Here is a 14,764-nt window from a genome sequence, read left to right as displayed (position 1 = left end):
GTCACTCCTTCCTTTTCTTCATTCCTTCACAGTGATATTTTCTGTTTCTTCTAAAAACTTACCAAGTTAATAAAAATGAAAACCTCACTGTCTCAAATGTTAAAATTAAGTGTATTTAGTGGACGTTACCCCTAATATCATAGACTCTAGCAAAATAATTTTTGATTTCCTGGGGAACATCCCATATCTTTATCTTACATTTCTCTTTATTGTTGTGGGAAGTATAACCTGTGACATTGCATCACTTGACTTCTTTTTGCTAATAACCCATATATTTTTGAAAGGTAAGTCAAAGGTCTGTTGCCTGCATAGACTAATGGATCCAAAAGGATTCCTGAACACTCTGGAGGTTTTTCAAGCTGGTAGAACTGGTGATTCTGTTGATGACCTGGTTAATCTATGGAATAGAAACATGAACCAGACAATTGACACAGTTGATCTCAAGTGTCATTTACTTGGATGAACAGCATGTGTTTCTTGGTTTTCTGAGGAGCTCAGGGCCATGAAGTGCTTGAGTAGACAGTTGGAGAAAGGATGAATCTGATCAAGCATGAGTTAAGTCTCATATTAGAACCTACTGTGCAGCAGTGAGGGCAGCAAAGAATCATTTCTTTTGCCTCTCTATTCCACCAGCTCAATCTCAACCAGTGGAGCTGTTTTGCATAGTTAAAGGGTTGTTACATCCTAGACCTCAGCCTTCAGAGGAAGAACTTTAGAAAAGAGCTGTGACAAAGTTGCTAAATATTTTGCAGATGAAGTTGCTCATGTTTGTTCTGACTTGGACTCCACATTGAAGGTGGAGTCTGGGGAGGTAACTTAGGCACTGGCTTGTCCAGTTTTGATGGATGAGTTTCAGGTTGTTCAACATAATGATGTGGACAAGTTGGTTGGAGAGATGAGGCCAACCACCCGTCTTTTTAGACTCATGTCCATCCTAACTAATTAAAGCTGTCTGAGGAGGATTGGCCAATTGAGTTTTGGAGATTGTAAATGCTTCTTTCAAAGAGAGCTATGTTCCAAGGTCTGTGTTGAGAAAAAATTTCATACGACCCCCTGCCCCCCACCAAAGTAACTATCAGCCAATGTCCCCTTTCTCAGTAAGGTCTGAGAGCAAGTGGTGGCAACACAACAGGCTTTCCTGGATGTAACAGATTACCTGGACCCAATCCAGTCTGGGTACAGGCCTGATTATGGGATAGAAACAGCCTTGGTCATCTTGGTAGATGACCTACACTCCCTTGGAAAAATCACGTACATAGTTTGGGGATGCTGTTGGATCCGTTGCTGCTCATGAAAAGCCAGGTTGCTGCAGTGGCAAGGATCACCTTCACCCAGTGTGCCAGCTGTGACATTTCGTAGGGAAGGCAAATCTTCTTGCAGTGGTTCATGCCTTACTTATCATTCAATTAAGTTACTGTAATGCGCACTGTGTGGGGCTTGAAAATAATTTGAAAGCTATAGCTAGTGCAAAATGCATCAGCGAGACTGGTGTTAGGTGTGCAGTTTAGAGACAGTAAAACAATGGATCTTCAAGAACTGCACTGACTTCCAATTTGCTTCTGAGCTCAATTCAAGTGCTGGTGTTGACTTACAAAGCCCCAAATGGCTTGGGGCCAAATATCTTAAAGACTACCTTCTCCCATATGAGCCTGCAGAAATTTGAGATCTTCAGAGGAGGCCCTATTGCATGTCCCGACACCTTGTTAAGTTAGACTTATGGGTACATGTCACTTTCTCTGTAGCACCACCTCCATTGTGGAATTCTTTACCCATATTAAGTTGGCCCCCTCTCTTTTAAGCCAAAATGGTACTGGCACATGGCATTCAGTGTTTGAAATTGCTCTTTTAATTGTTTTCAAAACTGGATTCTAGGAATGTTTTTGGACCGCTTTTAGGAGTTTTTAAAGAGTATTTCAATGTGTGTGTTTTTTTAATGTTTTAATCCTTATATTATTTTAAATGGTTTTTATTTGTTTATCACCTCTGGACCCTTGTTGGCAGGGAGGTGATGCAGAAATGGTTTAAATAAAAATAATAAATGAATAAAATAATGAATAACAGCAATATTGCTAGATAAAAAAGGAAAAGCAAGGAAAAGGAAAAGAGTAAGCAATGATTATATTGTTATATAATCCTTTTATATATAAGGAGAGAACACTTGCTTTGAATTAGAATAAAGGTATGAGTACTTTTGTTGCCTGTTGAATACAGCTTTGCTGCATTTGTAATTGTTTTAGCTCTGTATGTTTTGCCTCAATTAATTTTAATGAGCATCACTATCTCCTAAAGTAAGAAAGTGGCTAAGCAATGAGACTTACTGCCACAAACTACCCCCAGATTCTAGTACAATGACTTTTTTTCTTCAGCAGTAGCAAGATGACACACTGACTTCAAATAAACTCTTAGATGTCATGAACATCTTTTTGTACTCCATTATTTGAACTTTGCCTTTTTGGGATGTATCAGGTGGCTAGTCATAAATGGCATTCATCACTTTTTATATACTCCATTATCCCTTGTGTCATAGACCAGACTAGAAAACAGCAACTGACTCAAGCTTATCAATGAGCTTCAGGGCTGAACTGGGATTTGATCATAGGTCTCTCCAGTTAAAATCTGACACTATGTACAGGATTTACACCAATTTAGACTTGCTTATTAAATTAAAACAGAAGCACTATTCATATAACTTTAGGAATTGCTTAGTTGAAATTACAGTGAGCCCATGCCATACACGGGCTCCTTATAGGAAGCTTTGAGTATATGCTGAAGCTGCCTGGGAAATGGGTGCGGCCCCGCGTGTGCGCATTGCTGCGCTGTGAGCACAAGCCCCATTATATCCAATGGGGCTCGCGAATGGCACACGCGCGACTGTGCAACAAGCATGAGCCCCATTGGATATAATGGGGCCCAAGCTTACATGTTTTTTGCTTTATGTGGGGGGTCCGGAACGTAAAACGTAAAGCAAGGGCCCACTTCAAAAACTAACCAAACTCTTGTTGCTTTTCCTGAAACTACTGTGCAGTAGTAGGAGAGTCAAGGTTGGGCAAGAAACATGTTGCTGTAGACACAGAACCAGTGTTGCTAATCACCCTCGTAAAAACTTCTGAATGCCAAATCCCAGAATTGTGCCCAAATCCCAGAATGGAGGTGGTACTTCTGGGTCAGGGGCATGGCTTCCAGGGCAGGAAGTATGTCAGCCATTTTTTGGGGGTGGGAACTTCCTGGGAAGATATTTTGGCCCAGTTTCCCCTGAAAAGGCTTGTATTCCCCTTAATACCTGGGCGGAAGCATTGAATTCTGAGAATCTTCCCAGAAATTTGGCCAATCCCAGAATCGACAAAGTAAAGTTTCAAAAATTCCAATTTCTGGGAAAATCCCAGAAATTGGCAACACTGCACAGAACAACAGTGTCATCTTCTGGTACATCCAGATTATCCCTGGGAGGTCCTAGTAGATGCTGTCATCACCATACATTTGGCTATAAGAGGCAATAGGCTTCCATCAGCCACAACATGGCCATGTTGGGAGAAGGCAGCAAAGGAGGTAGGTTTTTTGAGACGGATATTACACAGGGAAAGCATTGAATTCTTCCCTCCAAAATGTTAAAAAAAAAGATGAATGAATGTAGAGTACACTTGGGGCTGAAAACTGGAACCATAACCTCTACTTTGCCTTCCTCTGAGTTATGTGGAAACTACTTTAATGAGGTATTTGTAATATTTTACATAACTGGAACTTCAAACTGTGTGTGCTTAGGGCCACAAAACAAAAGGTTAAAGCCAAGTGTGTTAAATGTAATCTAGATCATTTTATTTTAAAGTGATTGATCAAACATTTGTTTGCTTTTTTACAATAGGGATGACTTGTCAAGCCCGAACATCCTATACAGAAGATGAAGTTCTCTGGGGTCATCGTTTCTTCCCTGTTATTTCATTAGAGGAAGGATTCTTCAAAGTAGACTATTCCCAATTCCATGCAACATTTGAAGTTCCTACTCCACCTTACAGTGTTAAAGAACAAGAAGAAATGCTGCTTATGTCCTCCCCTTTAATAGCGCCAGCTGTGGGTAACAGTAAAGAAAGGAATAATTCTGTGGAATGTCTGGATGGCCTAGATGACATTGGTACAAAGATACCCTCAAAACTGCAGAAAATGACTGGAAGAGAAGACTTTCCTAAAAAGCTATTGAGAATGAGTTCTACCACATCAGAAAAGGCCTACAGCATGGGGGACCTTCCTATGAAACTTCAGCGAATAAGTTCTGTCCCTGGTAATTCTGAAGAAAAACTTGTATCTAAAACCACAAGGATGCTTTCAGATCCTATGAGCCAGTCTATGGCAGATTTGCCACCAAAACTTCAAAAATTATCAGGAGGAGGGGGAGGTAGAATGGAAGGAAATCTCCCGCCAAAACTGAGGAAAATGAATTCTGATCGATTTACATAACATGAACGAACCTTTGGGATATCATTTCAAGTTTGAATTGCCATTCAGCCCAATCTGGGCAGGAAAGCAAACAATGTAGTAGCATTTGGTGACCAATTTGCTTAGAACTACGTGCACTCTGGGACAACACCATTCCCCAGCACTGAGGACTTAGTAAAAGATCTGAAATTCAGCTTAGGGCCACATGAAGGCTAAACAGCTAATATTAATTGGCATGTAATATCACCATAAGCATGCAATAATAGTGTGCAAATTTTGCAAATAGTTTTATGGCATGGTTCTTACTATATTTATACTGTATATTCTGGGAAAAATGTAAATTCTCCTACATTTCTTAAGTGTTAAATAGTGAGTAAAACATGAAATTGGGCTACCAACAGGGAAGTTATACATTAATTTGTAATGGGCACAGTCCAGCCAAAGTTAAAACATTTTGGACATCAAAGCTTTGACCATTACATCCTCCCCATTGAGAAAAAAAATTCTGCTCTCAAGTCTCTCTCAAGGAGGGTTGAATGCAACATCAAAAATTTGGATTGGCCCTTTTGTTAAAATCTAAATGGGTTCTTAAACATTTTCTGTTTCAATCTGTGGAACTTTAAAGTGTTTCACATTGGCTGAAACATGTCCATTTTTTTCTTGATGTAAATTGTGATATTTTTTCTTCAGACAGTTATTGTGCATGTTTTCTTTCTTAAGGCTAGAGATATGAAGAAATCTGAACACCAAAACATACAGCCTTAAGCTTCTTATTTATTCGCTTTAGCATTTCTCTCACTTTTTCCTTTGTTACAGAGAACAACATATCTATGCTTTATACAAAAACATTTGAACCCTGCTGGTGCACTATGCTAGTGTAATTCTTCTTACTCTAGGAGTTCCATTTTTTCCCAGGGTCATGCAGCTGCAGTGAGAGAAGGCAAAGTCACTGTCAGGAGGGGAAAGCTGCCAAATTTGAGCATTTACTTATCCAGCGATAGAGTAGAATAGGATCATGTCCTTGGAGTCTAGGTGTTCTGTGCAACAGGACAGGCGACTGTCTAAGCCAGTCTTCCTAGAACTTCATGTTTTGTTTTGACCCCACCTCTCAGTCAGACTTTGAAGAAATAGGTTGCTGAGAGCCAGCAATAGTTGTTCCTGACAATACTGAGAATGACTTTGTGTTCCTTCACTACCACTACATCTGTGGCCTTTTCCTTTCTGCTTCCACCTTGTTGCTACCATTGCTGAATAAGATTTCTCTCAGCAATGTCTGAGAATGGTTGATATTCCAGGAGGACTTTCCTTTTTTAGAAACAAGACATAAAATTCAAGGGATATACTTGTGATACTCATTTCATATTCATTAAATAAGTAGGAAGAAATGGAAATATTTTCTCAATTTATTATGCGTATTGCTTCCCTCAGATGATAAAATTACTGTACTTCTTACACTAAATAAATAAATGTTTGCAAATCTAGTACATTGGACAATGAAGTTGGATGGTTGGGAACATCAGATAAGAACAGAACTTGGAATTAATTAATTAAAGTATTAATTTATAAAATTGTTCAAGTGATTTCAAGTAACTTTCTAGAGTCCTCAATTAACTCTGAAGTTAAAAATATACCTTAGTAGATTAGTTATTATAATTCATTAGGGTAGGTGCCTCTCCTTCTGTCAAATTCAGTAGCGCAAGAAGGCCCCTTGTCTCAGGAAAAGAAATGTTAGAATTAGAGGAAATGTGTCATGTGGTTTTGTTGTTAAGCAGACTAATCTGTGTGGTTTCTTTATGAAGGTAGCATGGAGAAGGAGAGAAAGGGAGAATTCTGGAGCCAGGTCACATAGCCAGGTTTGTGGAACAGATCAACTAACCAGGGAAAAAGAATGAAGAGCATAAAAGCAGCAGGGAAGTGAGATTTGTTTGTTTAGCAGAAGACTGCCCTTTCAGAATGTTTCCCTATAGATCTGTATGGAAATAAAATATTGGAGACATTCTGGATATGATGGTGTACTCTGATTCTGTCCTCTGCCCATTCTGGTCTGCTTTCTACTATATATTATGTAATAATATGCAGTTATTATGTAATAGTACTTTGGTCTTTCCAGGAAAGCCTTTTTGGGCCTGATAGTCAGGTGCCCTCACACAGCCAGTAGAAAAGGAATGTATCTGGAGCTCTTCAGAGGGCTAGATTATGACTCTCTTCAGTAACTCTTTGGTAACTTCTTCCCTTCAAGTAATTATAGTCTGGACTGACTTCTGTTGTACAATATTGTATAATATATAGGTATTATATATTATTTGGGGAGAGCTGCAGTGAACCTATTTGCAGTTCTTTCATGCATAAATATAGGCTCTTGGGTAATTAAGTTTTCATTGGTCCCATCACCCATTTCTTTCTCTTTTGGCTCCTTTCTCTCCCTCTCTCAACACCCATTCCCATTTCATTTTCTCCTCCTCCTCCTCCTCCTTACCCACTCCCCAATAATGATACAATTAAGGTAAGATGGGTGCAGAGAAAGGTGGGCCTTGTTAGATATCTGATAATTTACAGCGCTTTATAAATAAAGGTTAATAATAATAATAATTTAAACTGAAAGTGCCACAGATTGTATTTGAGATCCCTGGGTCCTATTTGCAAAATCTGTGCCGTGCTACTGATCTTTGCAAACTGTGTATCTTAACTGTGAGAGAGTGAATCAAACGGATGCAGTGATTCACTTATACAGGAAAATGTTCAATATAAACGCAGAGACACAGATTAAGATTTCTTGAGTCTCTGACTGATCCTTGTAACTATCCACTTTTTGCTGTATTTAAAGTGGATCAGTGCCTTCTACCTATAATATATAATTCCTTATTAACCTGTTCCAAACAAGGCATTGCCAAAGTGAGTGAAGGGTATGTGTTGATGGGACTGGAAAGAAAATAGGCCTGCAGATAGTGGCAAACTGAAGAGGTTAAGATGAGATTGCATGCTTTATGACAGCCTTCTCCAACTTAACAGTTTCTCAATATTCTAGACTTCTACCTTTCCCAAACACCAATATTGCCATGTGCTTTGTAGTTCATAGTGGGAGGAAATGAGGTTGGAGGAGGGCAACATTTAAAGGACAAAAAGAATTCTTAAAAAAAAAAGCAGTAACAAAATGTGCTCGCCTGAGGTCAACAGTGATGACCTCCTTGCCACGATGTGTAAATCCCCTAGTCTAGCCCCACACTAGTGGTTTGACCAATAAGTACTCACCAGAATCCCATATGACCAGTTATGTTATGTAATTTTACATAAACCTAGCTATGTAGCAGAGGCATGTAAAAACCCTTTACTGAATTGCAAAGATGTGTAACAGGACACCAGCAACTGTGCCCAACTGTGCACATCAGGACCAATGTGTTATACATCAGGACTGATGCAATGTGCATTGGGACCAATGTATATCAGGACTGATGCAGTATGCATTGGGACCATCTTGTGCATCAGTCCCTTTGTGCATTGGACACCAATGTACATTGGGCACTTTACTGGATTTGCTACTTAGTAATGTATCAGAAACCCTGTACTAAATATGGACATTATACAACTGCACAATTATAATTCCCACATACATAAATCCACTTACAAGGATTTTAAGTCAAAAGGATTCTGGCCAGCAATGATAATGTGATGAGTTAAATAATTTCAGCCATCATTGTTTATTTTAGTGAATTAGTTTCTCAGTGTCTAATATTTAGAAATTATCAAATAAATTTTCAAACCTAACATTCCAAGCTCTGGACAAAAAATAGCTGTGTATTAGAAAGAGTCTATAATGCTCTGGGAAACATTTGTCTGTATCACCATTAATAGCTTCCTGGATATCCAGTGCCCCAGGGGAATATTGCATATTTCAGGCACTAATGATCATGCTCATCTCAATCTACATTGAAGTTTCTCTCATGATGATTCCTGTGTTAGTATTTGCTACTTAGTGATTTGGGGTGCTCTCTCACATTACAGACAGCCTTCTGTAGTAATCTTTTTCAGTGTGAATTTACCTAGGTCCTTTGCAGGTACATTAAAGGAAATGAAGATGAGGATTGATTATGAGTCAAAACTAAATCACAAGAAATACTGCCATTTAGTGGTCTCAATAATGTCAGTTAGTGCACAAAATATATACTGTATTGTTGTTGTTTTGTGCCTTCGAGTCATTTCTGACTTATGGCAACCCTAAGGTGAATCTATCACAGGGGTTTCTTGGCAGGATTCTTCAGAGAGGATTTACCATTGCTATCCATTCCAACACTCAAACCACAACATCATGTTAGCTCTTGTGTTAGCAAAAAAAGGTTATACCAGGTATAAAAGGCCCAAATCTATTAAAATGGCTATAGCTTGTACACAGAACACTATAAACACTCTGTCCTTAATTCTGCATACTCACGTGGGAACCAAAATGTTGCTGGTGAAGCAGAAAGGAAAAACATTAACAATCATCTTTGCACATGAATTCTCTTATAATAAGTAGTGAAGTAAGTCAGAGCAGGTTCTTGGCAGGGTGCAAAGCTGAATAGCAAGCCACATTTTCCTCAGTTCGGGTTGCAGTGTAATTCCACTGATTACAATTCAGTAGCAGATATGTGAAAACTGCATTTATGGGCATTCAGAAACCACTACAAAGCATTGTGAGAACTCCCAACAGACTCTGCCATAATCTGCTATGCTGAATTTCCACAGAAATTCAACAACAAGGTGGCTGGGTGATGCAAAGCCTCACAGGGACTGATTTTGCCAATTACTAGTTAGGAGCAAATTAGTTATAAAAGCACAAGCCTCTTATCCATTGTAACCTTGACAAAAGCAGACTTACTACAGTAAACTCTTAAGTCCCCCCCCCCAGAAAAAAGAAAAGATAGCAGGAATCCTGTATGCTCAGTTATTTTATCAAATCCACATAATTACGAGCCAATAGCATTTTTTAAAAAAATCAACTGGAAGTCATATAATCCTAGTCCTACCCTTTGCATAAAGACAAGAGCCAAATTCCTAATAATAGGATTACTTCTTATAGTAAGACTAGACCATAAAATATAGTCTGTGGTAGGTTTACAGTGTGCTGTGCACATTAAGACATCAGGGATCAAGATGTATCATGCCAGAGGTGCCTGTAGGACAAGAAAAAAGGTATATAATATAAAAACCCAGGTGGCTTAATTATGGACATTGTGCTGCATGCTATGGGGAAGATAAATAAATGCAGTTACCTGATTATTGATAAAACACCTTCCAAATAAGATGATAATAGAAGCTCTCTGTATGCAAAGCCCCCTAGGCAAAAATGTTACTATTGTCAACCAAATGCAAAACCTTTAGTCAGGATCCAAGGAGATATTCAAGGGCTTGTGTGCATCCAGAAGAGCTTCTGACTCTCTCCACATCTCTGAATGAGCAGCAGCTCCCCTGGCCATGTCAGAATCTTTTGGGGAAATTTCCCTAACTTGGCCATAATATGAGATGGTGAGTGTGGACTGCTGTTAAAGAAAGAGTAATCCAAAGCTCTGTGGAGAACACAGCATTTTTCTTTGAGACTAGACCTTATTCTGTGTTCATGGAGCAGGGCCAAAACAAAACAATGCACAAACCCAAAGTTCAGTCAAGTTTCTCAGCCTGTATATTGTTAAATTACAGAAATGTCATTTGGATTTTAAATTTGACTTAGAGGAATAAATAAACTGTGAGACCATAATGGCAAACGTCATCATGCCAAATGTTACGTTTTTATATGTTGTTGGATTTTTTTTATCCAACAATAGCTAAATCACGTCCTATAAACAAATTAGGGAAATATTGATTTGATGGGATGAAATAGTTTCACATTAGGAGACTGGTTGAGGAGGCAATTTATTGAATGAGTTTTAAAATAACCAGGAGTCCCTCAAAAAGGTTTTGTTCTGATTATTGTTGCTTCTGAACTAAACATTTGTATATGTGTATGTTTAATGTACTGAGGGTTGACTCCACTTATGAATGTCAACCACTTGATGACTTGTACCAGCAATTGTGAACTGCCCCTCTTAGCAATTATTTGTTGCTTACTTCAACAAATTATTCATGGAAAAGGGCTTTCCCATCTCTTCCTGATACAGCTCCTTATGCCAGCCCAAAAACTATATACCATGAGACTAGAAAACTTTCTGGAAAAGTGTGAGGTATGACACAGTGGCTGCAGGTGAAAGAAAGAACAGATCTGAATAGGGTTAGTCCTTATAATTGTTTCCTTGGATGTAAGCCTTTGTGTATGAGGTGCTGTGAAGTGATATGGAAGATACATAATTGCTTTGAGATGTCTGTTGCATGTCTTCTTCATTGTGTGCCTTCAAGTTGTTTCTGACTTACGGTGACCTTAAGGTGAATCTTTCATGGGGCTTTATTGGCATGTTTCTTCAGGGGGGTTGCCACTGCCATCCTCTGAGATTGAGAGAGTATGACTTGCCCAAGGTCACCCAGTGGGTTTACATGGCTGAGCCAGGATTTGAACCTTGGTCTCCAAAGTTATCGTCCAACACTGAACCCATTATGCCACATTGACTCTTTCACACAGCCAACCTATTTCTAGGGGCTGCTGTCATCAAGAGGTAGATATGGGGATGTGACTGCAGGTGATAACAAGACATTTATTGACAGCAGTGCCATTTTGTTTCTAAATTATTCTCATCTTCCTATTTTAAATAAAAGAATATTTAAAAATTATTCAGTATAAATATTAAGCAATAATTAGGAGAAACATACAAAATTGGGTTAATTGAAACTAGTAATTACAAGATTTGGACTCTGTGTGAAGTGATTTATATTTAATTATTTGAAAGTTGTTTTAGTGGGGTGGGAGACAACATTAAACTATAGTGCATTCTTAACTTGGAAGTGAGTTCCACAGATTTCCCTGAAGCCTGCTCCCAAGTAAAAAAATATGCATAGGACTATGTGGTTAGCAGTTTTTAAATTCGAGGAACATACATTTATCTAAATAAAATGAAAGTCCATTAACATCTGAAAGGGCTCTGAACCATCTAAAACAATGTGTGGCCATTCATCAGTCAAGATACATGATTTACAAGAGTCATAGCAGATCTACAAGATGCCTGAAAATGTTCAACCCTTTTCTGACCTATTAAAAGCAATGAAAAGGTGACTGTTCTACAATGCTTGAGGAACCACGACAACCCCAAAATACCACAGGGAACTATTGTGATGATCATGTTGCATTTGTATGGGCTCTGCATTTACTTGTTTACTCATTTGAAATCTCTGGCTTGAAATGCATGTTTTAGACTTCAGATCAAATTGTGAAGTCATTGCACTAACTGTAATTCACTGCCAAAATAGCAACAATACATCAGTAATACAGAATGTGACCAAAATTCTGTTATGTATCAGATCAAAAGAACTTACACATGGTTGTTCTACATCCAGTTCTCTTCAGATATGTATTTTATTACTTTGTCGTGCACATTTCACTAAAATCTCACCTTACAATCTGTCTCTCTGCTTAAGTATAATGGTTGCACATTATGTGATATTTGCCTGTCTCATTCTTTTAAAAGTTAACTTTATCCACATTTTATTATTAAACTTTGGCACAATCAACTGTATAATCACACATTAGGATCCAAGACTGCATAGAAATAATAGCCACTAGTTACCTATGAAATACAAGATCATATTTTTGTGGTGTGAACTATCACACTAACTGGATTCTCCCCACCCCACCCCCTTTTTTTCTGTTGAGGATATGTAATATGCTGAATTAAAGAGTTATATTTGGTTCAGTCAAAGCATCTAAAACATTTTACCATAGGAAAAAAGGGCCTGAATTATTAAGTTAAATTAGGCTTTCTCTTTCATTGCTAGAATCATGATTGTTCAGCCATCCCCATGGCATGATAGCACTGTGACGTGTGTTTAAATTTAAATATATTTGCTTTTCACCAGTACATTAAAACATAAAAAGAGGGCAAATTCAGCCCTTTTCCCTACTGTAGCAACTTTTTAAATTATTTTGCATTTAATAGTATTTGTTATTGGTCTAGCAAACATTTCAGTTTCATTATTCATATTTTTGCCCAACCCTAATGCTTATGCTACAAAGCCAATTCTGTTCGACTGCACAGCAGGTCTGTGTTTTTGACTGCTGAATTTATGCTTGAATTATACTGTAAATTGTATATATTCAAATTAGAAACAGCTGGTTGCATTTTCTGGCATGAAATCTATAACTGTATAAATGTACAAGTATATTTGGATAATATAAAATTAACAAATTCTTGTATTCATTAATACTGCAAGCTCAGTTTTATCTAAAGCTATATTAAACTTTCAAAAGAAAATGCTGGATTTATATGCTGGTGTTTGTGTAATTATTTATTCCACAATGATTGGGGCATGGGTAGGGATACCATATACCGCCTGTAGACGGGACAATCCCTCTTTGGGCGATGCCGACCCGGTCCCGGTCCAGTTTGGTGCCAAAACCGGGACGGCACCACGCACGGCCACCTCCTCCCCCGCGCAAGCCGCGGGGGCCTCCAAGGCCTCGCTGAGGCCTAGGAGTGCTCTCCGCGGTCGGAGCTCCGGCCGCGGAGACACTCCCTCCCTGGCGTGAGGCTCGTAGAGCAGAAGACCCTCAAACAGCGGAGTCCTCCAAGGCCTTGCCGGGGCCTGGGAGGAGGAGAAAGCCACTTGCCACCGTGGCGATGTCCGCGATGCCAGGCGGCCCCCGCGCCCCTTCCCGGCCTGAGAGGAGGCCGAGGCTTCCTCCCAAGCCGGGAAGGAGGACAAGGTTTAAAAATGTAGGACCTTTATTTTTTTTTAAATTTCCTTGTCCTACATTTTTCCCGGTTTGGAGGTCCTCAGGTATGGCAACACTAGGCATGGGGGAAAAGCAAAAAGAAATGTCCATCCTGTTTTTGCCATCGTTTAGAGGCCGCAATAGCACAACAGAATGTTTTCCCAGTCAAAAAAGAATGACTTCGGAGCTTGACAGATCACCCCTTTGAGCACCGGGTCTGGGCTGAGGCAACCACAAGTTGTAGCCCCAATCTGGCCTTTCTGTGGTGCAAAAAGGAGCCTCAAACAGTGGCTCCTTTTTTGCACCATGGAAAGGACGCCATAGCCACCAGCACCGCAGCTTTTCAGCGCTCCTTTGGTGTTGTGTCATCTGGATAAAGGGTGGCCTTTATCACCAGTCTGTACACCCTCATTATCAAAGAACCCTTTGTTTACAATGTTTTCCATGTGGAGCCTTGCACTGAAATCCATGTGACAGAAATGCCACCAAACATACTTGTCATATGATATTGTCTGTAACTTCTCTAACCTGTTTAGTTGATCATGGCTGGAATTCAGTAAGACAGTTTTGAATGTGTTCTGTAGCTACATAAGTGTCTCCTGACTTGACCCATCCCATGCTGTAATTGATGAATTCCCCTATTGATCAGGAAGCAGCTGACTGATGTTCCCATCCCACGTGAATGATCTTTAGTGTGACAGCCAGAAACAGAGTGCTTGTCCCAATCCTCCCTTGCCCCGAAGATCGCACAGGGGGAGGGGGATCAGTGAGCTATATGTATGTATTGTGTGCCTTCAAGTCATTCCCAACATATGTCGACCCTATTATGGAGTTTTCTTGACAAGATTAGTTTAGAGGAGGTTTCCCGCTCATTGTCTTCCCCTCAGGCTGAAAGCATGTGTCTTGGCCAAGGTCACCCAGTAGGTTTCATGGCCAAGCCAGGAATCAAAACTTGGTCTTCAGAGTCATAGTTCAACAATTAAACCACTATGCCACACTGTCTCATCTACTTCTCAACATACAGGTGACCAGCCCCTGCGAAATGCAGCTGCAACTGGGGATTGAAAGACTTTCATAGTCCTTATGTAGACCCTAAATAAGAGAATACAGAAATGTCACAAATGCATAACTCTAGGTAAGTATATAAATACTAAATTACTGGAATAGTTTCTGAATTTTTCTCCCTGTTGTGGGACCAAACAAATATTTCTGTACATCTTTTGCCTGGTATTTGTACATCCTGAAGTATTTTATGAAACTTTTCTGCACAAAACTGTATTTGTTTTTTTTCTTCCTCCTCTTCTTCTTCAGGAAAAAATATGTTTCCAGATTAAAATCATGGGTTTTGTGCAAAATTGCCAGATTTCCCTTCTAAAAAACATTGGTCCTGCATAAGAATACTCCCATGGCTATACAGAAGATGTTTTCTCTGTGGAAAATGTGGATTGTTATGAAAAAACAGTGTTTTGTACACAAAACACTTTTGAAAAACCCACATTTTTGGTCCAA

At 39.3% G+C, this 14,764-nt stretch overlaps 1 protein-coding gene across 1 annotated transcript in view; it reads left to right on the top strand.

Annotated features, from left to right (window-relative positions):
- The window catches only part of KCNJ3 (potassium inwardly rectifying channel subfamily J member 3), a 170,422-nt gene extending 161,763 nt beyond the window's left edge, over positions 1–8,659 (top strand). The window contains exon 3 of the mRNA XM_042446264.1: positions 3,860–8,659. Coding sequence (XP_042302198.1) covers positions 3,860–4,449 — 590 coding nt within the window. The 3' untranslated portion in view covers positions 4,450–8,659. The remainder of the gene's footprint in view (positions 1–3,859) is intronic.
- The last annotated feature ends 6,105 nt before the right edge of the window (positions 8,660–14,764 follow it).

This window comes from Sceloporus undulatus, chromosome 1 (assembly GCF_019175285.1).
Source record: "Sceloporus undulatus isolate JIND9_A2432 ecotype Alabama chromosome 1, SceUnd_v1.1, whole genome shotgun sequence".
Classification (NCBI taxonomy): Eukaryota; Metazoa; Chordata; class Lepidosauria; order Squamata; family Phrynosomatidae; genus Sceloporus; species Sceloporus undulatus.
The sequence above is the reverse complement of the archived record's forward strand: the minus strand, read 5'-3'. Positions and strand labels throughout refer to the sequence as shown.